This window comes from Mycteria americana, chromosome 11, assembly GCF_035582795.1.
Source record: "Mycteria americana isolate JAX WOST 10 ecotype Jacksonville Zoo and Gardens chromosome 11, USCA_MyAme_1.0, whole genome shotgun sequence".
Lineage (NCBI taxonomy): Eukaryota > Metazoa > Chordata > Aves > Ciconiiformes > Ciconiidae > Mycteria > Mycteria americana.
In genome coordinates, this window is record NC_134375.1 from 18,632,922 (window position 1) to 18,659,784 (window position 26,863).

The window sequence follows — 26,863 nt, forward strand, 5'->3', positions numbered from 1 at the left end:
AGAAAGGGGGAGGCGGATGACTGAGCTCGGAGTGCGAGGGACGACAATTAACAGGTTTGAGCAGGATCCTGGGGAAAGCAGTGCTCACTAGAGCAGGAGTCTCTGGTGGAAAAACAAGGACGAAGTCAGGACTGGTTAATACATATCTACTGTATTTATTAATCAGTCGGATTATATAGCTGGTGACAGAATATGGTGGAGTGCCAAGAAAGTCAGATCTAATTTAGCAGCCTGGGAATAGTGAACTTTGGCATTTGTCTCCTGCTGTCTGCTTCCCCTTTCCTGAATGTCTTTGTCTTTTTCTCTTTTTTCCCACTTTCTTTTCCTTCTGTTCTTTTGTCTCAAATTATTTCTCAAAGCGTTTTCCCTTTTTTGTAATGAGCCAGCCAGGGCAGCCTTGGATTATTTCCCTTCTTTTAGTTTTGCTCAGTTCGGCTTCCTTAGATGCTCCTTTCCTGGCCCTCATCGAGTCCCTGGATGAAATCCCAGCTGCTTTGAGAGTTTGTCCCTCACTGGGCAGAGATTTCTCCTCTGTCTTCCTTCAGTTTCCTTGCTGTATCTGTGTTTTCTCCAATTACTCAAAGCATTCATCTTGCCCATCCCATCTGCTCTCTCGTTCTCATACGCAGCTATGGTTCAGTGTGAACTCAGCAGGCTGTAAGATTAATTTCTCCTATTAACTGTTTCACTTGCCTGGCCACTTCTAAGCTTCTACAGAAAGCAGGCTCTTTAAAGCACAATATTTTAGAGGACTGATGAAAGGCAAGCTGCAATCTCCACTTGACCCTACAGTGCTGTTCAGCAGCGAAGCACGCTCGTGGCATACCGAGCTTTCTAGAATCTCATTTTGTTGGGTTTTGCTTTACCACCGCTCGTAAATGGAAGGACCTACATTGCACTGGTGGCCAGGGCATCAGCTTCTTTCTGACCCCAAGCAGTAAATGCTCCAGGCAACAGGATAGGACAGACAGGCTGGTATGCCGGTCCTTGAAGCCAGTAGCTCGAGTTGTTTAGGTGCGGGCACTCTGCATGGCACCGTTGGCACCTTTTCCAGAGGCCATCGATAGCTGTCTCCTCCCTCCAGCCTGATCCTAGCCTGCCAGCAGGCTCTTGGGCAATCCTGAGCTCGGGCTTTGCACCTGAGCTGTGTGAGTAGAGAAGAAGTAGGATGTGAACCCAGATGAGCTCTGGCTCATCGCACGTTGTAGACCCACCTGTAGGTTTCTCTTAGAGGTCTCTTCTAATAATGATGTAGGGCAGCTTCTTCCAAGGAAATCCTGTGAATGCTAACAGTTTGCTTTGCCTCTGTCCCAGGATGGCTCCACCAGAGCCTACTGTCTACATCTGTCTTTTATAAGTTTTAACACAAGAAGTATAAGTTTTGAAATGCATGCGTGTGTTTCTGTACATTACTGCTGTGTTGGTATGGTTGGCTTATTGATAAGGATGAAGAATATTTTCTGGGTCCAAAGATGAGAGGAATTATTTGTACATGAAGAAGAGCCTGAAATTCAGACCTTGTGTTCAGGCTCAGAGAAGAAGAAACTGAACTACTGAATGAATTTTACCTGTTGCTACAGAGTGTACATGAGAGGAAAAAACATTAGTTGTATTAATGTTTTCAATCAATGTCAGCGTAGGTTAGCGCTGACTCATTTCAGGAATTAAATTTATCTCGCAGTCCCTGAAGTTCAGGCTGTCTAACAGAGGGAAATCAAATCCTCACCGCTCAGATGAAATCTCCAGGATCTTACCGTAAATAAAGCACATTCAAGAGTTTCTCCAGGAGATGGCAGCAATATACTGCAAGTATAACTGAATGAACACTGCAGGAGTCGTCTGAATATTGTGCTGTGGGGCACTAGGTTATTTTTAGATTTCTTCGTGTTAATCTTTTTAATTTTTGTGTTGCCGGTACGATGGTATGCATTCAAAGTTCATAGCATAGAATATGCACTGGTGTGCTCTTGCTATTGGTCTGTTACTTGTCAATCTTTCGTCAGTGCTGGTAGTTTTAAGGAGGATGCAAGATGCTTAAAGCATCACTTTTAGTCTTACTCCCACAAATGTGTTAATGATAGGGTTTATTCTTAGGTGGCTTTTGGAGCTGTTCCTGGAGGAAGGCAGGGTGCAGGCAGGGCTGCTGAGAGCAGGCTGGCAGCTAGCAGAAGCCCGTAGAGGGCAGCAGTATACTGAGCGCCGGCTGGGAGATGCTACACCAATAGACGGGTCCCCGACTTAAATAAATGACATTTTATTAGCTATAGATGCCACCAAAATAGGTGCCGCATGTGTATTTGTAGCCGAGCGATTTGTCTGGAGATTGGAGGCAAAATTCCCCAGCCCAGCCGCTCGCCCATCATTCAGGATCTCTCCCGGCCTCCAAGAAATGACGATCACGATCCATTGCCACCCACCAGAGTTTTAAAGTTTCCTCCAGAGGTCAAGAAAATGTCCAGACTAATAAAATTACGTCAGGCGTCCAGGATGTGACACAACCTTAACAAAGTCATTTGAAATCATTTGACAGTAAATTTCCCCGTGAGTTCCTAGCCCGGGGCACGGAGAATCCTCTCCTCTCCTCTCCTCCCTGGACGAGCTTCTCGCCGACCATCCAGATTGCAGCACGCCGAGTACGCGCGGGGTCTTGATGCGGCCTGATGGCCTCCTAAAGGCGATGGGGAGCCTGGCAGAGCCCCTGCAGCTGAGTCGGCTTCCGTCAAGAGCTTGACATTGAATGTATCGTGTCATGCAGATGGTACCTCAGAGGAGTGAGAGCTGCCATTTACAGCACTGATGACAACAACTGCCGAGATCAGTGGGATCTTAAGATTGCTTTAATATGACTGGCACCTAGCAATTTAGCTCACATTGTTTGTGACAGGGTGTCACTCTTGCACTTGTCTGGGGATGAATGATAGAGGGTTTTAAAGCATGGAGCTTCCTCTTTTGGAGGAAATTAAACCGCTGTATGTACTGATGCAGAGAATTAGACGCCTGCCGCAGCAGGGCGTGTTAAGAGAGAGCTTTGCAAAAACCAGGTAAAAAGTTTAGTCTGTCTCCTATGGGCAACGACCGTCAAAATTACCCCACCACCCCCAGTCCCTGTAAACGCGCCGTCGGCGTACGGCATTTGTAAGTGCTTTGGATTGCCTTGTCGTGATCACCCGGTGCCATCTTAGCTTTGTGATTTTCTTCAGGTTAGTCAATATACATTTGCTATGTGCAGCTACCGGGAGAAAAAAGCTGAACCTCAAGAGCTGCTGCAGCTCGACGGATACACTGTGGACTACACCGACCCGCAGCCAGGTACGGGGGCCGGCAGCTTGCTGCTGCGCCCACAGGTGCTCGTGCTCGCCGCGCTGCATACGGCTCCCAAAGGGGAGTCCTCTCGCTCTCCCTGCTTGCAGCTGAACTGTGATCAGCATTATTATAAATATGTTTGTGTTTACTGATCATTAGCTATGCATGACTTTACTATAAATAGATCTAAGGAACTGAGCTAGGAGTTGCACCAGAGGAGGGAAAGACTCGTCTCCTCTGGGGAGCCTAAGTGAATTAGATGCTTAAATCTCAATGAAATTTGATTGTGAACTGAATGCTCAAATTGAGTGATGATCCTAACCTGTGCCTTCAGATTATATTCCCTAAATAAAAGGTTAGCAGCTATGCCTGTCTTTATTGTAGAAAATATTTATGGGACCAACCCGACATTTCTGCCTGCCCCGTCTTCTCTCTGATAGATGTAAGTGAGTGGAAGGGGCAGGATTAGAAAGCCCCCTGGTACCTGGAGGTACCTGTTGCGTACATGGTGCTGAGACCCTTCTTCAGCACCACATCTCTTTTGTTTCGGCGGGGCGACACATTGATTGTGGTGATCCTCACCATGCCCTGGATAACAGTGTCCCCAGAGGAGATGAAGAAAGACACAGTAGGTTGGTTGTCAAGACCTTGATTGCAAGTTAATTTTGATGTTAGAGAGATGGGAAGATGGGTGCCGAATCAGGGCAAAGGCAGCAATAGGCACATCACCCGAGCACCTTTTACGCAGTGTGAGCACTGGTGCACTCGCTCTAATGGGAAACCTCCCACCGCATCCCCTCAAAACTCATTTTTAATGGGGCTCCAGCGGTGCAACCCACACGGGACCAGCACAGACGGGGCTGTAGGTGAGAGAAGGAATTAATCCGAGTGTGTTGAGCATGTTTCAGTAATCGCGGGGCAGGGTGCTACCTGGGGACCTGGCGGGCTCTCTCGCAGGTGAGTTTGGTGCAGGGGAGGGGACCGAGCTCAGCCAGGAGCCGAGGGCAGTGCGAGGCTGGCTGGGCGGACTCCCGGGGTGGTGATGGGGTGGGAAGCCAGGGGAGATGCCCTGGCTGGCCTCAAAGTCTGCAAAACTCTGTTGTCGCTTCCTCTTCTGCCAGGTTTGGAGGGTGGCAGAGCATTCTTCAACGCTGTGAAGGAAGGAGACACGGTGATTTTTGCAAGTGACGATGAGCAGGACCGTATCCTGTGGGTCCAAGCCATGTACCGAGCCACCGGCCAGTCTCACAAACCTGTGCCGCCTACCCAAGTGCAAAAGCTAAATGCTAAAGGAGGAAACGTACCCCAGCTAGACGCCCCAATCTCTCAATTTTGTAAGTAAATAAGTTCTCCTAGAGAGCAGAAGTCTTCGATGGAAAGATTTTCTGCACTGATGTAAATCAATATTTGCACACATGTTTCTACTCCAAAACGAAATTTTTTTCATTATCATTAAGCTGCTTTTTACATCAGTGGATCCAGACCCAGTTAACCTGTGTGTTTAGCACAACCAAACCCAAGAAACAGAATTCCTTGGGGAACTTGTCAATGAGTATTTTAAAGTGCAATACTTGATGGAGGACAGACTGGGATCTGAGAGCCTGGAACCCAGCTTGCTTTCTGCAGACATGCATTTTACCCCCACACAATAAACTGCACACCCAGATCAGAGCGATTCATTAGCGCCATTAGCTGTCTATCAAATGCATCACGTGCTCAGAACTACAGGTGCAAATCTCGCAAGTATGAAATGCACACACAAAAAGAGGTCTCCTGTTGAATATTCAACTGTAGGAAAACATATGGTATTTTTAACAGGTTGCTTTGCAGGCCAGTTAGATGTGAATTTAAAGCAATCATCTTTTAAGTCGTAGCTATGCTGCATGTCCTGTGCAGTTATACCCAGTTTGCTTAATTTGAAATTTAGAGCAATTTCTTTTGTCTTGCAAATGTAATTTGATTATAAACCAGACGAATGCCTCCTCGCTCATTTTTCTTGAAGGTCTCGATCACACGTCTGGAGCCTCTTTGTTATGTAACATACAGTAGTTCTTGCTAGTTTCAGCAAAATTTAAGAATTAGTATCATAAAATATATGTAAAATAAGAAAAAGTGGTAAATATTAGCAAATTGTCCTAATTAAATCAGATTTTAACATTTAAAATAGCCTCTCTAAAGCTGTTACGGAGTATTTTGTTGTAAGGAACTCAGAAAATCTGCCCCTTGCTTATCAATATAATTTGACTGCCTTTTATATTGGTTTAGCTTCTTCATGTCGGTATTTATAGAAAATAACAATGCAAGACATACATCTATACCATCAGTGTTACAGCTGAAAACCTCTGCTTGCTGCCTTTTTCTTTTCTTTTTTTTTTTATTGTCCTCATGCCTGCATATTTTGGTCTCCCTTCTGCCTTGCATTGCTGCTGCTGTCAGCGAGGACGTAGCATGATGCAGCGTGGTAAACCCCTAGTCAGGATTTTCATTTTAGTGACCCTCATCCTCTTCGTCCCAGGCAGGTCACTGGCTTTGGGGGTGCAAGATGTAAAGGACTGGGGTCAGGATTGGGGTCAGGAAGGAAGGACACCTCTCAGAAAGCCAAAATGGGAGGTGGGAATTGGGCTTTTGCAAGTGGGAAGTTTCCTGGCTGTGATTAGCCTCTAGACGTGGCTGAGTCGTGCTGACCTGAGAGCTCTCCCTGGGGTTGTATGTCTCTCTGCCCAGGTTTGTGGATGGAGCAGGCACAGGTCCTCGTACAGCTGCTTTTTTACATGCTAAAAGCCTTCAAAGCGTAGCGAGGGAGAGCAGCAGAGGGATGCTGCTTGTGGGTCCCTCTCCTAACAAGCGATGCTGAAGGATGCTCTTAGCTGTGTGGTTGGTGCAAAGAGGATGCACTCCTGCTCGTCCCAGATGATCCCTGTGGATTAGGATGAGGGCAGCGAGAGAATATCAAACCGGGGAATCACCTTTCCCTCCAGGCTTCTACCATCCCTGCAGACATCAGGCCTGGAGAATTTTTCTGCTGGGTAAATTCCTGATGTTTACGGAATTTTCACTTCGCCAGACCAATATGTGGGGTCAGGTGAATGGTCCCTTTCCCAGACACATTGTAATTGCCTGGCAGCAGCTGTAGCAAAGTCTGCCAGGAGTTTGGGAAGGGAAAGGGGATGCCCAGGGCCGTGGACCGCCTGGCACCGTGTGCGTGGGGAGAGCTGAACCCCCCTGCTTAGGTTACTGGGATGGAGAAGGGGCAGCTGGTTTGTCCTAGTCCTTGCCAGGGAGCAGCGAAGGCAGTGGCTGAGCCCCGGAGTCCCCTCTGCATCTAACCACAGCCCAGCACGTCCACCAGAGACTTGTGCTGCTCGTGGGCCTGCAGCCCCGTGTCAGCAGGACTGCTCAGAGCTATGGAAATGCCACAGGTGTGACCTTGCTTTTTCCATCTCACTTGCCTGCCAGGAGGCAGGGATCCCTCATCCTCTCTTCTGGTGAAAACAGCTGAGATTCCACCCCCTGGTCCCTCCAGGGCATCTGAGGGGGTCAGGATCTGACCTCCGTTTCTCTCACTTGTTCTCATGTCGATAACCAGCTCTGAATCTGGATCATTCGGCTTTTTTTTATGCCACCACCCTCTTTCCACCCACAATGTGTTTCCCCATAAGCTGGGCAGCTTCAGGCTCCCCTTTTTGCTGCAGGCACTGCCAAACCCTTTTGGTTGTGTTGTGCCGAAGCATGGCAGGGGAAAAGCAGTCGGCTCCTCGGTCTGATGATGACTTGCTACTTCAGCATCCTCTGGGCTAGTGTGTTGTGTCCTCGGTCTTCCTTCCTCCTCCTCCTCCTCCTCCCTTGGATCTAGATCCCTCTGAAAGCTCTTTGTGCACAGGACCTTCATCCTACAAGAGGAGGAGGGCAGCACGCCATAGTACACTTTCATCTCAACAGCAAGGGCTACTCACTTTTCGTATCTCAACACTCGTACGTGGCAATGCTCATTGCAAAAGTCATTGGGCGCAGCAGTTAAATAATCAGAAGCAGAAGTGAGTCATGCATGCCACACATGATGGCTTATCGGGAGGCTTAAATGCACAAATACATATCGCAGCTCCTTCAGTCTTGAAATTCAAACATATCAAGTATTGCATTTTTAAAAGGGTCTTGGTTTGTTATTGGGTTTTTTTGGCTTGGGTTTTTTGGTGTTTTGTTTTTTTTTTTGCCTGCAGAAAGGTAAGGACTTTTGTGAGACATTTTGTTCTTGTACATTTATCTTTATACCTGTCATATTTTTGTGCTTATTAGAGGCTATGGTGAATGAGGATGTGCAAAGAAGTAAATGTTAAGCCATTTGATGAGTAACTGTTGTTATAGCTTTCATGTTGTAGCAGTCCGAGATGGCACATGCGCATGCATGCACATGCAGAGAAAATCCAGCCCTCCGCTCCTGTGATGGAGCTGTCTGTTAAACATAAACTTGAGAACAACGTATTTTGCTGTTGGGGAAACTTGGGAGAAATAGTGAATTCATTTGGTTCCCACCTCTTTTGACTTAGTAAATGCAAACTTCGAGCAGCACTCAAATTCTCATCCGCAGTCCGATAGCAGCGCTTGACTTGGAAGTAAGCAGACAGCTCCGAACCAGGGTGGAGTTTATTTTATTTGCAATTTAAGTACTGAAAAAAAAATAGATCCTGCTATTCATTAATTTTTGTATGACTCTACAATTCCTTTTATGTGGGTGAACAATACCTGTTAGAGTGAAAAGTTTTGCTTTTTTTGTTTTGCTACAATTTAAAAGAAAAACTCCATTCACGCAAAGCTGTGCTTTTCTCCAATGTTCGCATTATAAAAGAAAAAACCCAAAACTGTTCTTGTTTACTGTTGAAATCATGCACAGTATTATAGTCAATAATGCTGCCAATACATATTACACCTTTTGGCAATATTTAAGCTTCATAAAAGTGGTCACTTGTCTGAAAGCACCAATCTTTGTTCGTTCTGTGTTAGTGACGCATCAAACAAAATTCCCAACCATGCTCAACCTTCTTTTTTTTTTTTAAACCCTTTTCTTTTTAACATGAAAGATTGGTCCATACTTGTTTTACGTATCACTTGTGGTTATATTTCATTTTTTAATGTCTGTTTATATTTAATGACTGTTAATCACGCCATATACAAAGAGTTGGTTATTTTGAGAATTTGTAATGATTTGTTCCCCCATAATAAGTAGCAAGGTTTATTGAGCTGCTTAAGAAATTTTCAGCTGTAAGTGGGTTTTGTTTTTTTTTTGGTTGGTTTGATTTTCTTTAAGTTTCTTTTTCATTCTTTGCTTGAACCCAAATATTTAGCTGCTAGGTTAGGGCTCCTGTCTGCTTTCCTGAGCCTTGTTGCTAGTCTTTATGTTATTCTGGTTTGTTCCTTCTTACCCTGCTAACTTCTAGCTGGACTCAAGGGTAAGTGCTTCCCTGTAGCTAGCACAGCTCAGATAATCAGACTAGATTATCTGACATATGCAATGTGCTTTTTTTTTCTCTTAAATCTTTCTCATGTTTAGATTTTGTAGTACAAACTTTCCATGTTATTTTCCTGAATTGAGGTTTGAAATGTAAGTTTCCATACTGAAATTAGGATGCATGTGATGTTTGCATAATTGCCTTCTCTCCCTGGCTTTCACATTGGCATCAAGTGATACTTTTAGTAAAGCCAATCATTAACATTTCTATTTTTCATTCCAAGATGTAAATATTAATTAACATCACAATAAAACTGTAAATAATACCTTCTTTTGTTTCATGGAATTTACATCTAGTTGACTGCTTCCTGCCTGAAAACAGATCATTTTGCACTCTGACAATATCCTTTCTCTCCGTGCCGATGATTAGCTCGGTGCAGCGCACCAGCGTGCGGGGCTAACCGTGGACACCTCAAAGCGTAGAAAGGTAGGGCAGGAGACCCTGAGAGACCTAGACGAGGTGCAGGACTCCACAGCAGCCCCCCAAAAACCCCTCCGCACGTGCCTTGTGAAAACAAGCCTGAGTCATCGAGGTTTGGTAGCTCCCTCTCCCGTAAACTCGGTAGGGGATGATTTCGGCAGCAAGCGGCAGCTCTCTGGGTCACCCCGGGTTTGGAGATGCTGACCCACTCCGACTTAAATGCATTAGTCACGGAGGGGTGCTGCTGTTCCCCCAAATTATCGTAAATTAATGTTTTAGCGTGGGTCTCAATCACCAATCAAAGCTATGCTTGCCAAAGAATAAGCCAGGGGAATTCTTATTTTACCTTTCCCTACTGGAATACCTACTTTGAAAAAGATAATAGCACAAACTTGTGCTGTGAAAGAGCTCCATAGTCTTTGTTCAGTCTTAAATACACCCGGGACAAATCCTTCATGGGTGTTTAAAGCTGCTTCTCTAATACCTGGTGAGTGCCTGCTTTCCTTAGGAGGGAATAGCATCAGTGGGTCATGAGAGCTGGCAAATATGTATCCAGAGTACCTGAATGCAATTATGAGAAGGAACAGGCGGTGTCATCCCTCCTGGCCATCAAACAAGACTCCTTTTTTTCTTCTTCTTCCTTTTGTTTCTTTTTTTCTTCTTTTTTTTTCTGTGTGTGAGTATGTGCGTGTGTGTATAAATACAGCCCTGGGTAGCAGGCAGAATTCCTTCTCAGCAGACACTTTCTTTTTTCTTTCTTTTTTTTGTTTTCTAAACGTTTGGATTTCCAAAGAGGATTCTTATCAGACTTTACCGCAAAAAAAAAAAAAGTTTAATTTGATGGAAATACAGATTTTTGCCACTTTGAAAGAAAGAAAGAAAGAGTGAATGAATGAATGAACTTGGGTCTGGCAACATTACATGTATTTGCACTACAATGCATTGCTATCCTATTAGATTATTAGTTTTGTGCTTTAATTGCTTTATTTTTTTTAGATAGTTAGAGATCTCATGAGAACGCTGCTGTGTCTTCTGTATTGTCAACTTGCAGATGCTTCATTGCAGGAATGCAGAATTAAAATGTTAATTCAGTTCTCACATAACTTGCATGAATTTAAAACTAGCCTGTAAATCACTTCTACGTGCTTTAAGAAGCATGGGACTCTAACTTATGAAATACAAATTCACAGGTTTCCACAGTAATCCAATTCAACATATTTTTAAATAGTTATAAAAATGCTGTGAAACAATGTTTTGTATTATAAATAGCTGTTCTAAAACTGTGTTTTTAACTTGCCACACAAGGAATTATGTAAGTGCATACTACAAATTCTTATTCATTTAACTACCAAACATTAGATAACTTAGATTTCAATTCAGTGCCCAGCGTGTCTGGTGATTTACAGGAACATTCATAATCGTTTATTAAAATTGTAACTCAAGCAGAAAAGAATTTGTTTGCAGCAGGGGAAAAGCCATAAAACACAGGAATAAACAGCCGATTAAATTGAAAGCTATCTTCTAACGTGGAATAAGATGAAGAAAAAAAAAGAGCTCTTAGCTATCCAGCTGAGAGGCGAGTCCAGCCTGCTGCGGCGGCCGCAGCTCAGAGCGGGGAGGAGGTTTGCAGGGCCCCGGACACACACACGCACACACACACGCACACGCGCGCACACGCACACACGCACACACACACCACTTTTGAGTCGTGGCAATGCCGTAGTGCACGGCGAGGAGGGGACTTGGTAAGTCACCAGCCGGCACTGCCAGCAGCTCGCTCACAATCAACAGCCTGGCATTTTAAGTCCCAGTACGGGGATTTTTTTCCCCCTCCAGAACACCGGTGTTTGCTAGTAAAGCCTCTCGCTCCACACGGTTGAACAAAATGAGGTTTCTAGGCGCTTCCCCTGGGTATTTCTTTAACGAGTCGCAGCCCAAGCGTGTCCGTTAGCTCCGCTTACCCGGCGAGAGCAGGAGGGGACCCCGCTGCCCCTCGGAGCACGCGGCCGAGCGTGCGGCAGGTCGCGGTGGGCACGCCGTCGCCCGCCCGCCGCGGTGCATTGCCGGCGAGCACCGCGCAGGCTGGCAAACTTCTCCCGCTTTGCCCGGCCAGGCCAGCGAAGAGTTTTCTAGAAATATCTGTAAATGAATAGCTGCCATCAATCATTGTCATTCCTTTATTTCATGTCTCCTGATGAGGTTGACTAGTGTCATTGTTTGTTACTGTCCAAACCACATCTTCATTCTTGTAACGTCAAGCAGATATGACAAGCACACATTTTCCAGATGAGTAAGATACAAAGTCACCTTTTAATTTACAGTTGTTCGGGTTTTTTTGTTTGTTGGTTTTGTTTTTTTTTTAATAAGCAAACGTGTCGTAAAATTTACTGGATGTTCAGTTGCCTTTGGTACTAAAACAAAGTCACTCATTAACGAAAAGAAATAATCTGGAGTAAGAAATTCTTACAATAAAATGGCTACCTAAAGCCTTTTATAACAAGAATTCTTTTATGGAGCTTGTCCCCCACTATTAACTTCACTGCTCTCAGAGCAAAATCTGCCAAAATTATTGCTGGAGCAAAAGAAATGCAGAGGGCAGGGAAATCCATTTTAAAAAAAGAATGAGAGATTTGACTGTTTTGTCTCTTCCTTTTTAAATAACAGTTAGATAAAGAGAAACAGAGCCCTCAGAGGACCAAATGGTGGGACAGTCCCTTGGTTTTCATTGTTGTTGTTGTTGTTGTTGTTGTTGTTGTTGTTGAAATCTTTGTGTTCCCGACACCGGCAGATTTTTAGGCTTCTGATTTCAAACACTTGTAGGGAGTGTGTGTGTGACAGGGGGCTAGTTAATGGAGTCAGTATAAAACGCAAACTGGATAAAAATGAACAAAATAAACCCGGCAGCATTAAAAAAAGACCGTAATGTAGGTGACCAAGTGTAATATAAAAGGCCAGAGTCTGCAGTTTTCCAGAAGAAAGGTTCGTGGAGTCTGTGCTGCCAATTTACCTCCGCTGGCAGCCTCCCTTCCGAGACCACCATCGAACACCTTTCAGCTGCAGTTGTGTGCAGCTTGTCTAAATATGTAAGATAACTTTTGTGGGCCTGCAGCAGCATTTTGGCTGGGGCCCCGAACAAAGAAGCGCCAGCGAGCTTGGCACGGCACCTTGGGAAGGGATTGTAAATTACTGGAGCATCATATAACTTTCTTTCTTTGGTTTCTCCTTTCTTTTTAGCTAGAATAACAGAGCAGGGTCAAAAAAGCAACCGTATTTGACTGAAACAGTTAATTTAAAGTACTTGCAAATTAGCTGTACAGTTTGGGTGTGAATATTAGCCATTCTCATTTTGTACTTTGTTTAAAATCTCATCAAAACTGTGCAAGCCATTTTGAAAGAGGATGGATAATGTATAAAACTTACTTCATATGCAGATGTCGGCATTATTTTAAATCACACAGATCAGCTGTCTGGAGCGGAGGACCAATATAGTTAGATCTGTCCTATTCTTTTTGTATTGCCTAGGAAGTTTAGTGCTTTTGGTATACTTTGACTCCTAAATTTCACTTTTAAAAGCGAGTACATTGGAAAAATCAAAATGCAAAAATAAATCGCAAGTTGCACGGCATGTTTATTTTCTAACAATTGATTAAGGGAAGGTGAGTTTAGTGTAGGATTGTCCTTTTTATCCTGCTTCTAGTTATTCTCGAGAATTTTAAGCACCTGGCCCAGAGCAAATATTCCATTTAAGAGAAATACATATGTGCATTAGCATTCTCCAAAGACATCTCCAGTTCAAACCACGCCAGCTTTATCCCCGGGGTGGGCGATGTGCACCCACCCAGCCCCGCAGCTCTGCCGATGCAAAATGACCGGATCACGCCAGAACTGCAGCGCTGGGCGGCTGCACGGAGAGCTGCAGCTGCTCGTCTTCCTTCCCATGGCAGAAAAACCTATTTTAAACCACCGACCGAGCAGAAGTCGTGCGGCTCGTACTTTTTTGGTCACTCGAGCTCAGGCAGTGCTGTGTCTGATGCCTCCCCCTTCGGGTGGTTGTTCTGAGATGGTGAGACTTGGGATAAATGGGCTTTCGAGCAGGCACCCAACGGGATGCTCGGTAAGGTGTTGCTTCGCAGTGATTAATGAAAGTAAAATTGCCCCTGGTTATGGACAGCCGTGAAGGCCATTTAAGCGCCGTGTCAGTTCTCAGCGCTTGGCAGGGAACTGTCTGTGCCCTTGCCTTGGGCAGGGAGATCTTAAAAAGCCCAGGACAGACCCTCAGCTCCATCATAACCAGCAGAGCTTCGGCTGGTTCACACCAACCAGTCTGCTCTGTGTCCACCTTGTTCAGAGAACATAAAGTGGGAAAAAGCTTATTAGTTTGGAGTAAAAAATAGTCATTTCAAACACGCTTTCTAGCACATCTGTTCAGAAAAGTTCACCAGCTAAAGGGCTAGAGGACTCTTCAAATTTCCAGCTGATTTACTCAGCTCTCAGAGCCTTGTTGGCTGAGCAGGAGGATTGACAGTGTATCAGGGCTCCTAATTGAAAAGTAATAAAATCTCTGAGTGAAGCTGGCAAATGAAGGCCTCCAGCCAATTTGTCAGCTTGCAGTCAACTCAGTGGAGCTGGGCAGAGCAGCAAGCCATTAAAAATAATCTGATAATATCTGTTAAAACATTTTGCGGGCACTAGGGACGGAATCGAAAACAGCGTAGACAAACTCTTTGGGAGTGAACTCAATCAAATCGATCTTGGCCCAGAGGGACAGAGACGATGGGGCAGAAAGCTGTCAAAACAGACGGGAGCCGGCCCATGCCGTGAGCCCCAGGGCTGGGTGGGCTTCGCATCCCACGCCCAAGGATGCTGGAGAGGTGCCGTGGAGGTGATGCGCTCGTCGGGGAGGTTGTCCCTGTCCCCCGAGCCAGCCCTCGCACTGCCACGTCGCTTGGCACCGGCGGCGGCTTCTTCTGTCCCCGTGCGGAATGCACGGAGCCGCTGGCGGAGGCAGAGGGGGGATTTGGGACGGGGGAGAGAGGCCGGGGGGAGGCAGCAGGACCCGGCGCACGGAGCGAAACGGGGAGCGGACCCTCAAAAATTAACCAGCTCTAGGGAAAAAAAATCAGTGTTTATTCAGCAGGGTTTTAATGAGGAAAATCGCCAGCCACTGCTGAATTAAGTATTGCTAGCAGCTAATTGAAATGTTACAGGTTTTAATTTGTCTGATTTCTTTCCAGTGGGTGACGTTATTTATATAGTTTGTATACAGCTAACGACAGACTATACAGAAAATGTAAAGATTGCTTCCAATGATCAGTAATATCTGAGAGCACAGACATGAATGAGGTATTTAGGAAGGCATGCCATCCTTCACAGCTTAATATTAAATAGTAAAACATGTATAAAAGAACACTATCTCATTATCATTTAAAGCTCCTTTTATTCTTTTTTTAATATTTTTTTTTAACGAGGGATTTTTGTTTCTTCTGGTAAAGAGGGATTTTGTTTTAAAACAAATACAGTTACCATATACGACTATTGCGGAAAACTGCATTTTTTGTGTCCTTTCAGCCACATTGTTTCAAGGCCACCCAGTTCCCCTAGGAGGCTATAAACAGGGGAAGGATTTAAATCCTATTCTCTTTGTCGAGGATTTGGCAAGAACCCATATAGTAGGAAGCTGAGCAGGGACAAAACCGAGTGAAAGGTGTCCTTTAATTCCCCGGCCGCCGGTAGAACAAAGCCTGCTCCCAGCGGGGTCCCGGCTGGCCGCACCCAGGCCGGCTTGGCGGCTTCATTTCAACTGCTGAATTCGGTGTACTTTTAGTTAACCATGTTGAGATTAATTAATTAGCCCCTAGGAGTTAGTGCCCGTAAACGTCACCCGAAGCAGAGAAGTGTGAATACGTTGAGGCTGTTAATTCACCCAAAAATGGCAGCTCGTAATCCAGGCAGGGGAAATTCAGCCCCTCCGTCGGGATGACTGGCAGCTCCGGTGTGCTATCGGGTTACTGCCTCAGTGACAACAAACTACATATCAATTTAACTTCTTAGCAATGCTTAAAAGAGCATCTTTTTATTTCGGTGAGGTAGCATTTAAAGTTGCCATTAGGAAAAGAATTGCTGCGGGGAGACAAACATTGGCATTTGGATAAAGAGCAGCGTAACTGGTTTGATACCTAGAAAACCTAGTAAATGTAGAGGAAAATGCTACAGCTGTAACTTCATTAGAATGGCAGAATCTATTATAATTAACTGCAACTAACTAAATAGGAGCTAATTTACTTATGTGAGCCAAAATTCTGTTAACTCATAGCGTATTGTAAGATACAGAGTAAGTTCTTGGGTTTGTGTTCTGGTTTTAAGTACAGAATAAATGCACTATAATGAGCAGTTGACAAGATGTTAATTCTAAAATCTTTTGCCTAAATGCAATAAGATAGTCCATAACTGATGCAAGTTGACAATGGGAGGTGAAAAGTGTACTGTATAGCCTGCAAAGAGAAAAGTTAATGGCAATGTAGGGAACAGGAGACATTTAGCTTTCATGCTTCATACTGTATATTTTTTTCTGTTGTATTTGTCAACTAAAATGTCTTATATCTCTCTAAATGGTGTCTTTCTCTATATGTATAAATGAACAGATGCAGATAGAGCTCAAAAGCATGGCATGGATGAATTTATCTCTTCCAATCCCTGTAACTTTGACCACGCTTCACTCTTTGAGATGGTTCAGCGCCTCACTTTGGACCACAGACTTAATGATTCCTATTCTTGTCTGGCAAGTATATTCTTTGGTCTCTAGTGATATAAACATCAAGCAGCAAAGTCAAAGCTAGTGCGAGTGGGGGCTAATCCCCCTGTTGCTGGAAGATTGACTTCTGTTTACACCAGGTTTGAATTTGGCCCAGAGGTATTTTCTTTTGAGGGGCTACCTGCAGTGAACTGACTGCTGTTCTTCTCCAGTTGCACTGTCTTTATCATTTCTGTTTGCAATGCTTAAAATGTTTCTTCCTGCAAAGACAAACTCCAGTGTGGGGATGTGAAATAGAGAGCAATGTTCTGCAGCCTCCCGCACTGCCTTCCAGAGTCTTCTGGATGAAAGAACAGGGGAGAGATGATGGTCTGGTACCACCTCCCATGTCAATGGAGTCCCACCAGGAATAACTGTGGCCCAGCTTTGGGTGCCTTTATGAGCAGGGATCCCAAGCAGGTAACAGATGGGACTAGGTGGATAACTGCAGTGATGCTGCAGTCTGTCCATGCTCATGTAGTCGCGTGCCCATCCTGATTATTCTCATGAGCGCAGGTTGCAGCTCTCAGCTCACTGCCGTGTAACATGGTCTATAGGACAGTGGCACTGAGACGCCCCGGGACAGCTCGTAGCCTTTGGCTGGGGTGCAGTGCTTGGGGGCCCTTAGGTGTTGAGAGGATTTAAATAACAAATAACCTTTAACAAGACAACTTGAACAATTAATTTTTAGTGGTTTTGGTGGGGAGGATGAAGAGCCTCTTAGGTTTTGAGAAAACAACAGGATGAAGCCTTTCTAGAGGGGCCTGAAATGCCGATCCTGTCCTGAACATGGCACGGGACAGATCCTGACCTGCCGCCCTCCTCGTGTTGCACAGCAGCCTCCACCCTGGGGTGTCATCCTCAGCAGAAGGACCACCCCGTGCCGATAGCCTTCACCTTTAGCCAGCTGTGCAGTCCCTGGAGGTGGGGCTCTTGAGTGGCTTGCTGTTAAAAGCAGCACCCTGGGAACACAACTGAGCAGCAGGCAGGAAGGCTGTCAGTCTCAAATCCCGTCCTCCACGTCCCCCTCCGCCATGGTGCTCCTCTCCCCTGCTCTGCTCCTTGCACCGCACGCAAGGGCTGATCTCCTCAGAAAGGCTAAGGTCCGGTGAATGGATTAGCAGTGAGTTGTCACCTTCCTGATGAGAGGCAGGGCTAGGAGGAACAGTGGTGGACATCCCCTGAGGTAAGGATGGGGTGGGGGAAGGCTGCAGCGTGCACTTTACCCGCAGGTACCCAAGAGGTACGTGTAGGCTTGGTGGGAGCATTGTCAGACCTGCAGCAGGTTTCTCACCGGTTCCATCGAGGTCTTTGCTCCGGCAGGCAGTGAATTTGGCATGCGGCTTCTGCTCCCCACGCATGGCTGACCCGAGGAAGAGCATCCCCACCCATGCATGTCTGACAGGTTGGCTTGCAGCTGGTTTGTCTCTGTGCAGTCTCGGGCCTGGTGGGAGAGCTGTGGCCGTTGAATTAAATTCATGGAGAGGTGCAAGGCCATCACTGAAAATAATTAACAATGTTTCTCTTCAAGAAACCCACCAGCCACACTTCTGCTTGTTATCGAGATGTTTAGGCCCTTGCTAGAAGCTACCGGAGCGGTGGAGCTCCCCTCAGCACCTTGTGCCTCTTCGGAGCAGAGCATCACCAATTAACCATCTTCTTTCAAATCACCCGTTGCAGAGTGTTATAAAGAAGAGAATAATGGCCTGTGTTCACCTATGCTTGGATTTCACGTGCTGCTTTACTTACTTTGCTATGGTTTTGTCCTGATTATGGTGTAAAAAACCGGACTGACCTCAAAATTTGAGTTGAACTGCAAAGAGCTCCCATTGCTCTTGCTGTGTCTTTGGGATGTTGGGGATAGCACTGCGCTGGCTTGCCTGGAGGAGCTGTGAGCCCGTGGTAAGCCTGCTCTGACCCCCTGTGTGCAGCTGGGCAGTTGTTATTCTCCCTACAGGACATTCCCATGCAAGGTCCTGCAGAGTTTTGACTCATCTCAGCTCTTCTTGTTTTCAAACGTGGACGTGGAGGTGCCAGGGAAGACTCACCCAGACACAGTGGCTTACCCTGACACAGAGGATAGCTCAGCGTTGCCTCCTTTCCGTGGAACCAGGTTAAACAACGTTATTGCGAGCCCACTCGCTGGCTGAGCCAGGCATCCCGATGAAAACAAACAGGCTGGCTGACTAATCTCAGCTATGGCAGAAGTGATGTTTGCTGGCACAGAGCACTGTGCTGGGGAAGGGGAAGAGCGTTGTCTGCATCGCTTGCTGAGGGCTCCTGCCCATCGTCCACAGACTGGTGGCACAGTTGCATTCACAGCTCTTCCTGGACTTTTGGGAAGAGTATGCAGCTCTTCCAGCTTAGTATGGACCCCACACAAGGCGTGGGTCTTCATTCCTTTCTGCTTGGACATGTGCGTTATTTCAGAGACTGCCCTTCCACTCTTCCCAAGACTTCCCAACCTACTGCCGGCATCCGGCTCATGCAGCTGGGTCCCTGCTGGAGCTGTATTTCCCATGACGTGTCAGCATTCGTGGCATTCACGTAATACAGCACAGCATGTACTGGGGAAAGGTGGTCTTCCAGAGTGCCCAGCTAAGCTGAGATGATGTGAAGGAGTCAGATTAAAAGGTCCATGAAGCAGGCTACCAAAATGAGATTTTTGTTTTACCTATGGTAGATGAGAAAATTCAGCTCCTGAAAAGTGAAAATTTTCCCTCAAAAACCCTGTTTGTCGCAAAAGCTGCGTTTACCATTAGAAAAATTGCCAGTGGTTCACCAACCCTGACCAAGCCTTGCTTTACCCAGCTTCAAAGCTCCCGTTGCACTCCCAGCTGGTGCCTGGGACACGTGTCCCCTTCTCGATGCAGTTCGGCCTGTTGAACACGGACGGCTGAGCTCCCTGCGCTCTACGGCCTTCCTCCGATGTCCGCTCTAGGTTTCCTCATGCCGTTGAAGACCAGCTGGGAGACCAAACTGAGCTACACCTGGCTGCGATGGGGTGAGACACCCGGTGTGTCACCACTATCGGCTGCGTTTGCCAGACTGGCTGGTTGTCAGCTGGTTGCGCCAGGCAAATCTTAACCAAGAGCCAGGATCTGCCTGAAGATGTGGGGGATTTGTCTGAATACCGCCTTTCATCAAACGTTAGGTTTTGTCTGGGGCTGTGGGGAGCAGCATTTACTGCTCCTTTGGAGCCCGGTTCAGCAGCAGGATTTTTACTTCATACCTCTGCTGTGCAAAAGGAGACCACCTGGTCCTCCTGGGCTCTGGATCTCTCCCCCCATAGCCTGCTTGCCCGTGCTCTCATGCGGCATCGTGGTATGAGGCTCATCACTGAACCTCTGAGCTTCTGCTCAGGCTTCCCCTCAGTGAGCCATGGCAGCGATCTTGGGTGATTGCCCCCATCCCTTCTGTCTGCCTGAGGACCAGCACTTCTCAGAGCCCGGCGCAGGGAGCAATGTGGGGTGCACTGGGTCCAGCCTCCTGCTTCTTTCACCCCAAAGTCTGGCCTTGATACCTGGCTCCAGTGAAATTAGTGCCAGCCTTCCCGCTGGTGTCAGTAGGGCTGAGATTTCACCCCATAGAGAGGACTGAGTCCTTTGTGTTAGATGAATATAACAATTTCAACTGCATTTCTACCCCAGGAACCAAATGCACACGTCTTTCTACCACAGAACAGTTACCGCATTTCTGTTTTTACTATGCCCAATCACCGGAGACCCGTGTGAAGAGAGGCAAGGTGAAGAGACGGTCCAAGGATGTAACAAACAGGCAACATAAAGAAATCCAGAATCAAGCATAAAACCACCAACCACAAAGCAAACAAAAATACCATTAAAAGCGGTGAAGGCAAATATACCCCTCCCAAAAAATAGCCTTCCAGAGTGCCGTCCCATCTGCATTGTTCTGTGGCTTCATTTTGAAATGTGCACTTCTAGTGATCCCAGCACTGTAGCTACTCCCTATATCTATCATTTTCCCCTCATTATTTTAATTCTTTTCTCAATCTGTTTTGGAGTTGGCCCAATAAGGATGAGCAAATCCTTCTCTATGTCTTTGAGCTCTTAATTGATATTTCTTCAACTCTTTTCAAAGCAGCTATTTTGGCATCTAGAAAAGATTTGGTGTCATCTGAGTGGTAGAAAATATATTTTAATCTTTCACAGCAGTGTTGTTTCTAAGATGTAGCATTTGGGGTAACAGATGGGGTGGCAAAGAAGTTGCCTATAGGGGCAGTGCTCTGCCTCAACTACTCTCCCGCCCGCTGCAGGAACTTTTCAATTAAACGATGAAAGATTTTGCAGCTTGATGCATTCCAGAGCTGCGTCTTAGCAATTGTTTAGCACCCAAATTTCCATGTAAATATTGACGGTTTTGCAGCATTTTGAAAAGCAATCTACAAGAATATTCTTGTTCTCGCTAGCGCCTTCCCCAAAGGCAGAGGCGTGCTCCGCTTCGGCTGTCCCGGGACGTTCACCGGAGCCGTCCCCTCGCGGGGAAGGGCGTCCTCCTCGGGAGCACGGACGTTGCACCACAAGCCGTGTGTCACCAGGCCCTCAGGACCGACAGACAGGAATAGTCTGAGGTTTCTGGATGTGTAAAGAAACCCTGCTCGTGAGCAGAGCTTCCCTTTGCTTCGATGCCGAGGAGGTGGGCGATAGCAGAGCGTGTTGCCAGCGGTACGCAATAAGGACGATGGGAAACGTCCTTTTCTGATGCTGCGGAGCTGCCTTCCTCCATCTGCAGGACGTTCCTACCTGCCAGATGCAAGAGAAGTCATTATTCAGTATAATCCTCCATGCTCTCCCCCAGATCAGTCTTCTTGCTCCTGGCCGAACGTACAATCCCATGCCCGAAATGAGATTACTGTTTCACGCTGTTTAAATAACCAAACCTTTGTCATCTCTTAAAGGTGTAAGTCTTTTTTTTTCTTTTTTTTCTTTTTTTTTCTTTTTTTGCTAAGCGCTGACATGAACTGGCCTAACTTTTCAGCATTTTGAATGACATGTCCTTTTAATGGTAGCATGATATGTTTTTATTAACAGTTGCACTGAGTATATGCTGTGTTTGGGTGATGATATACAGACTGTACTGTTTAAGAGTGACCTCTCTCTTTTTTCCTTAACGTAGCCTTAGGTTTGTATTTCTTTTATTAGAACAGTTGACCACTACACCTCCAAATCTGATAGCCTTTGTATTTAATAACTTATATTTAAAATCAAGTCTCTCTATTTCTAAACAGGGCTGGTTTAGTCCTGGCCAGGTCTTTGTGCTAGATGAGTATTGTGCACGTAATGGAGTGAGAGGCTGTCACAGACATCTCTGCTACCTCAGAGATTTGCTAGAGCGCGCAGAAAACGGAGCTATGATTGACCCCACCTTACTTCACTACAGCTTTGCCTTTTGTGCATCACATGTTCATGGCAACAGGTAAGGAATTCTTCTCGGCTAGCAGCTCCCTGCCAGCAAGGGATGACTTTGTCAGATACAGGTTTCCTTGGATAATGCGCCACAGTCCCCAATTTGTTTTCGCAGTGGATGTTTGGCAGCAGCGCTTCTAGTGGCATAGTCGGTTTGTTTGTTTGTTTCCTTGCTTGTTTAATGTAAGCAATAAAAATGCACGTAGAGGATCCAGAAATGAGGGCTTTTAACTTTCTTACCCAGGCACCTGCTAGATGCGGTTCTGGACAAGATAGAGTTGAAGTACACGTGAGTGTCACAGGTTGAATAAATAGAAGGAAACGATATACTGTGCTGATTTAATTGCTGTGTGAGAGGATCTGACAAGCTGCAGCAGTATCAAACTTCAGTGTTCAGAAGGGCTTTAAGCCCTCGGGCACCCATTTAAAGTCCGTGTGACGTCAGTTCAGAAATTGCTTAGACATGACTGAAAATTTTATCTTGCTGTGTTGCAAAGCAATTTCAGTTTCAGAAGTAGCCCGTTCCTTTCTCTCGAATGTGGCAAATCTTTGGTGGGAGGAACTGGAGCTGTGCTTTTTCCTTTTCTATTTATTTTGTTGACAGCTGTAGCATCTATTGCAGCTTCTTTTTCTGCCTTTTTTCTGTTCAGTTGCATTATATACGTTGAGATATCGCTCTCTATCCTGCATATGCTGCTGAAGAAAGGAATGTTATAAAATAATTAGGTGTTTTCATAAACCCTCTGGTAAATACCATCCCGAATTATGACACACATGGCCCAGGTTTCATGTTGCAAGGCTGCCGCTTGCTTTTGCAGTTACTTTCATACATCTTGTCATGGAAACCGAGTTTTTGCTTCCTTAGTTTCTTTTTTAGTTCTGACTTTCTTTTGCTCGTTCGTTCCTTCCTTGCCAATTGTTATTTGATTTCAGTTGTTTGCTTTCCGTTCACTTTCCTTTTGTTTTACTTTGAGTTTTTTCATGCTTTCTTCTTGTTTCTTTCACTTGTGCTGCTGGCCTTGCCCCCCGCCTTTCAATCACTCCCCAAAGCCAACACATGGCAGAATTACTTGGTGGGTCACAGCCAAGTGCAGACGGCGAGGGGGGCAAAGTGTCTCATGCCTCTGCCGCTGAAGCGGAAACAAAAAAGGATTCCAAAAAGGAGTCCAAAAAAAGGAAAGATTCCAAATCCCAGCCGAATCCAGAGCCGAAAAGGTAAGCGAAAGCGTGCAGTGCACAGAAGTGTGTTGTAGAGGGCACCGGGCTCCTCGGTCACTGAGCACACTGGGCAGTTTGGGTCCTGCAGCATTGGGATACCCGCCGCGGCACCGGCATTCGGGTTGTACACTCTCCTGGGAGCTGGATATGGCATTTGGGCACCCAAGTCCCGTAGGGGGTCAGAGCATCGAGTTTTTTAGGCGTGGGTTTAGGAGATGGCTGTCAGGGCGTGTAGGGGTTGAGACTGGGCAGAGAAAACTGGGTGCCCCCATCGCCCCTCTTCCATAGGCAGGGCTCATCCCAGCAGGAGGCTGTTTTGGGGACAGGACCTGGCTCAAAGCCTGTTTGCCCCATAATGGAGAGGAAGGCGGATGCAGGTCACGGCTACCCTGTGTACATCGTCACGGGGTCCAGCATAGCCAGAGCTGGAGCCTCCTCTTCATCAGGGTTGGTGGCAAGAGGTATCTGACAGTACTGGCCATGGTGACACCTCGCCATTCCCTCCCCGTGGGGCTGGAGAGTTGTGGTTTTCGGGAAAATGTCTTGCTTTAAAACCCATGCGGCATGTAGACCCCTGTCCCGTGCCTGTACAGCTGCCCAGGGCTGCGTGTGGCTGCTGCACCTCGCCGGGAGACCGCTGGGCACTGCCAAATGGGCAGCTCAGCCACGGACAGGCTATTCGAGTAATTGACTTAAAATATTCCAAGAAAGGAACGAGATGTTTTGCTATGACTTAGCTGTCTTTAGCTGATGGTTGACTTCACATCAGAAGGCTGAAGGTTCATATTCCTTCTTGGTCGCTGCTGTCTCTGTTGCCTGGGGATTAGGGGAGCGGCAAGGCTGGGCATTGCACTTTCTCGCCAGGGCAGGCTCTGCGTATCGCCCGGGAGCCAGAGGAGTTTGGTACGGAGACTCGGGGTGCGGCTTCTGGTCTCTGCTGTTGGGAGGTCACAAAAAGGGACCGCAGGGGATCTGAGAGAAAACACGACTCCGTATCTTTCGTGTCTACTATCAGAAATCTGACTATCTGAGCAGAAGAGTCACGATTTCTTTTCAGAAAGCTGCTTAGGCCACATGCATCATGCATTTGTGAGCTGGCTGGCAGAGAGCGACAGAAAGCCAGTATTTACCCATGCGGTCCTTACTGGCAGTTGCGACGTGTAAAGCGAACCCAGCTTTACTACTTTAGCTACGTCCCTTCCTCCCACCTGCCGCAACCATACGTTGCTCGTTGCCTTAGGACTGGCCGTGCTCTCCCCGAGAAACCTATAGCTCATGGCAGAGCTGAAAACTTTCTGTGTAAAATTCATGGAGGTGGGAGCACGTCTGCCCCGGGACCTGGCACAGCGTCCGACGGAGCATCTTCGAGCAGCCTTGCGGCGTGCATTATGTTTTTATTGTTATGCACGGTGGTCTGGGAAAGATTCAAGCTATGAGAGATTTTTTCTGTTTAACAAAGGCTTCTTTTTCTGTCGAATCTGAGAAAGTGTCAATTTTCTTCAGAAAAGGAAGTTCCTTCACTTTTAGACAGTAAAAAAACCCGAACGGGTGGTTTAGCTTTCTCCAGAATGAGGTTGGCTGTCAGTCAGAATATGCCACCCAGTAATGAAGGTCGCGCAGGGAGATAATTTCATGTGGCTATCAATCTCCTGTATTAGCAGCAGACAGTGATGGAGCTGAGGTGGGCTGTCTGTTTGTATCGTGTTTGCGTAAGGTCAGGCAGCGAGACAACAGTCGCTCGCAGTCAGCGGGGAAGTGCAGGCAGGCTGCGGTGTGGATGCTGAGGACAGCCTGAAGGTCAAGGCTGACAGGATGACAGGCGTCAGCACGGGGACGATGCCTCCGCGCCTGTCCGGCTCCCGCCTCGGTGGCACGGCCGCCGCACCGCAGCCGGGACGGGAGCAGGACGGCTGCTGGTGGAAATGCACCTCCGGCTTGGAGCTGACCCTGCGGCCGCAGCAGGTGAAACGGTCAGAACGTGATTTGGGGGATATTTTGGAGCCCTGTTGCTTTATATGTCAGCGTTTGGTTCTCGTGTAGCTTATTCAGACCCCTGAAAGCCTGACATAATCTCTTCAAAAGAAGGCTGTAAATCACTGCTATTTGCGTGACAGTCCCCTTAATTTTTCGGTTAATTTCATCCTTTTCCAAGTAAAAATGGGGTTAAATGTAAATTGCTTGTCCTAAGTTTCACCTCCTGCAGACATCTGAATATGTGCCGTGCCGGCTGTCGGAAAGGCAGGGACCAGCAAGAGGCAAAGACTGCTGAACCTCCGCATGGTTTGCTGTTACCCAGGGACTGGCTCTTCGCTAAGGCTGAGGAGCTCGAGGCTTTTTCACTGTTGTGGTCTCTAGTGAGTTGATAACAGGGTTTTGTCCGCCAGGTATCACTGGCTGCCTTTTGTAAAGTCCTGCCATTATGAAAGATGATGTGGTTTCTGATGTATTTACCTACGTGACAGGTAAGAAAGGCATAGCGTTATTCAGGCATCCGACAACACACGCTGTGTGTTTATTGCTGTCTGTTTGCTTTTTGGTACCACCGCCGTAGCACTGAGGCTGTCGCTTCCCTTTATCAACAGCCCTCCAAAAACTAGTGAAGGCAAGAAGCAGGAATGGTTTTAAGAGGACGTCATGATTTTGGATAAAATTATGAAAGGTTTTACATGATCACCCAGGTCTTTCCCTGCCTTCTGTTTCCATGTTTGTCGCTGTCCTCACGTTGGAGGGCTACGACAGTGCTGCCAGCGTCGCTTGACACGCAGAGAAGGGGTGTGTTAGGGGAGCCTCGCTGCTTTCCTCTCTGTGCATGGGAGAGGTGTCGCAGAGCAGAAAGTTGAGCTCAGCTTTCCCAGGCCCAAAGTTAGCGCCTAAACCTTGAAGGGTGATTCCTGCCCCTTTCGAAGGAGTGGCTTTCAGGAGTGGCCTTGGTTTCGCATGCGCCTTTTTTGGATTTAGCCATGTAATAACTTTCTTTTTAAATGTTCAAGTTGGCATCGAAAAAGACTCTTTCTATGCTTGCTAGTCCCAAACTTTTAAAAATAAGACTAAAATATTGATCGTGTGCATGCTAAGTATTAGAAGACACTGAGCTTATGAAAATCAGGATGCCAGACTGAATCCCCTCCAGTCTAATAAGGACTGAACGGCATCATTTTCTGCGAGGTGTTCAATGACTATTTACCCAAGGCCCAAGCAGTTACCAGTCTCTCTGTTAATTAATTTGCTACATCAGTGATTTGCCTTTTCCTCTATAAGCTGTATTTTACAGCATCAAACTTGTTTTCAAGAAGTAGCTCTTTCGTTAGCTAACATTAGCATTAGCTTCCATTAGTTTTTTACAACTGTAGGCCAGCAGAAATAATATTATTGTCATAAACCTTGAGGAATTGAAAGCCTGCATAACATACTTGTAATTTTTTCCATTGTATTCTGATTACATATCTGGCTGTTTCACATAAAGGCAAGATTTCCATACAGCTAGTTAAAAAACCAAAACAGGACATTTTTGGTCCCTTAAAAGAAGTAGTAAATATATGAACAGTTTATCACAGTATCTTCATATGCTTCCCGTGGTACTTTGTGTTTCGTTTCCACGTCTCATGCAGATTAATCGCCCTGGCTGCAGTAAGCCAGGTTAAAATCTGGCATGGCGTAATGCCGTAACCTTTCATAGGTGCCGGCACCGTGTCCCGACCAGCCCCGTGATAAGTCCGCAGCGACACGGCGTGCGTTATGGCTGTCTGTCGGGTAGGATCCGGCATCTGTGCTGAAGGGAGGTGGGTTGCCAGCCACCAGCAGATAACCAGCTCTGTGCGGCCGGCTGACGTGATTCATTACAATGGGTGTAGGATGGCAGTGCTCAGAAACCATCCGGTTCAGCTGCGGTACGTCAGGGGTGTAGATCGCACATGAGAAGCGATGAGCCGTGACTTGGCTCGGCGCTGCGGCGTGGAGGAGAGCCCAAGCAAAATGAAGGCAGGAGTTGGGAGGATGAAATGGCTCCCATGCTCTGCAGCATCTCCAGCGGGCGGCTGGGGCAGCGCCCAGGAGAGCGGGCTGAGGGCTGGGCTGAACAAAGGGCTTTCAACCGGCGTTTGGTGCACGGTGTGAATTCCCAGGAGGAAGGCGAGTCGGGGAAAATCGATGTTTGCTGAATAAGCTTTTTTCAAGGGGTCTAAACAGGTGGGCTCTTTCAGGTC

The 26,863-nt window shown here is 46.6% G+C and overlaps 1 protein-coding gene across 21 annotated transcripts in view; it reads left to right on the top strand.

Moving 5' to 3' along the window:
• The window catches only part of CADPS (calcium dependent secretion activator), a 225,587-nt gene that overhangs the window by 122,155 nt on the left and 76,569 nt on the right, over positions 1–26,863 (top strand). For 9 of the 21 annotated variants that reach the window (XM_075513732.1, XM_075513730.1, XM_075513745.1 and 6 more), the window contains exons 10-15: positions 3,201–3,309; positions 4,425–4,603; positions 6,558–6,560; positions 11,227–11,254; positions 15,869–16,005; positions 21,266–21,453. In XM_075513732.1, coding sequence (XP_075369847.1) covers positions 3,201–3,309; positions 4,425–4,603; positions 6,558–6,560; positions 11,227–11,254; positions 15,869–16,005; positions 21,266–21,453 — 644 coding nt within the window. Of the gene's footprint in view, positions 1–3,200; positions 3,310–4,424; positions 4,638–6,557; positions 6,561–8,735; positions 8,748–11,226; positions 11,255–15,868; positions 16,006–21,265; positions 21,454–22,493; positions 22,659–26,863 lie in introns of all 21 variants that reach the window. The other 12 variants (XM_075513723.1, XM_075513734.1, XM_075513733.1 and 9 more) reach the window with 4 other exon arrangements.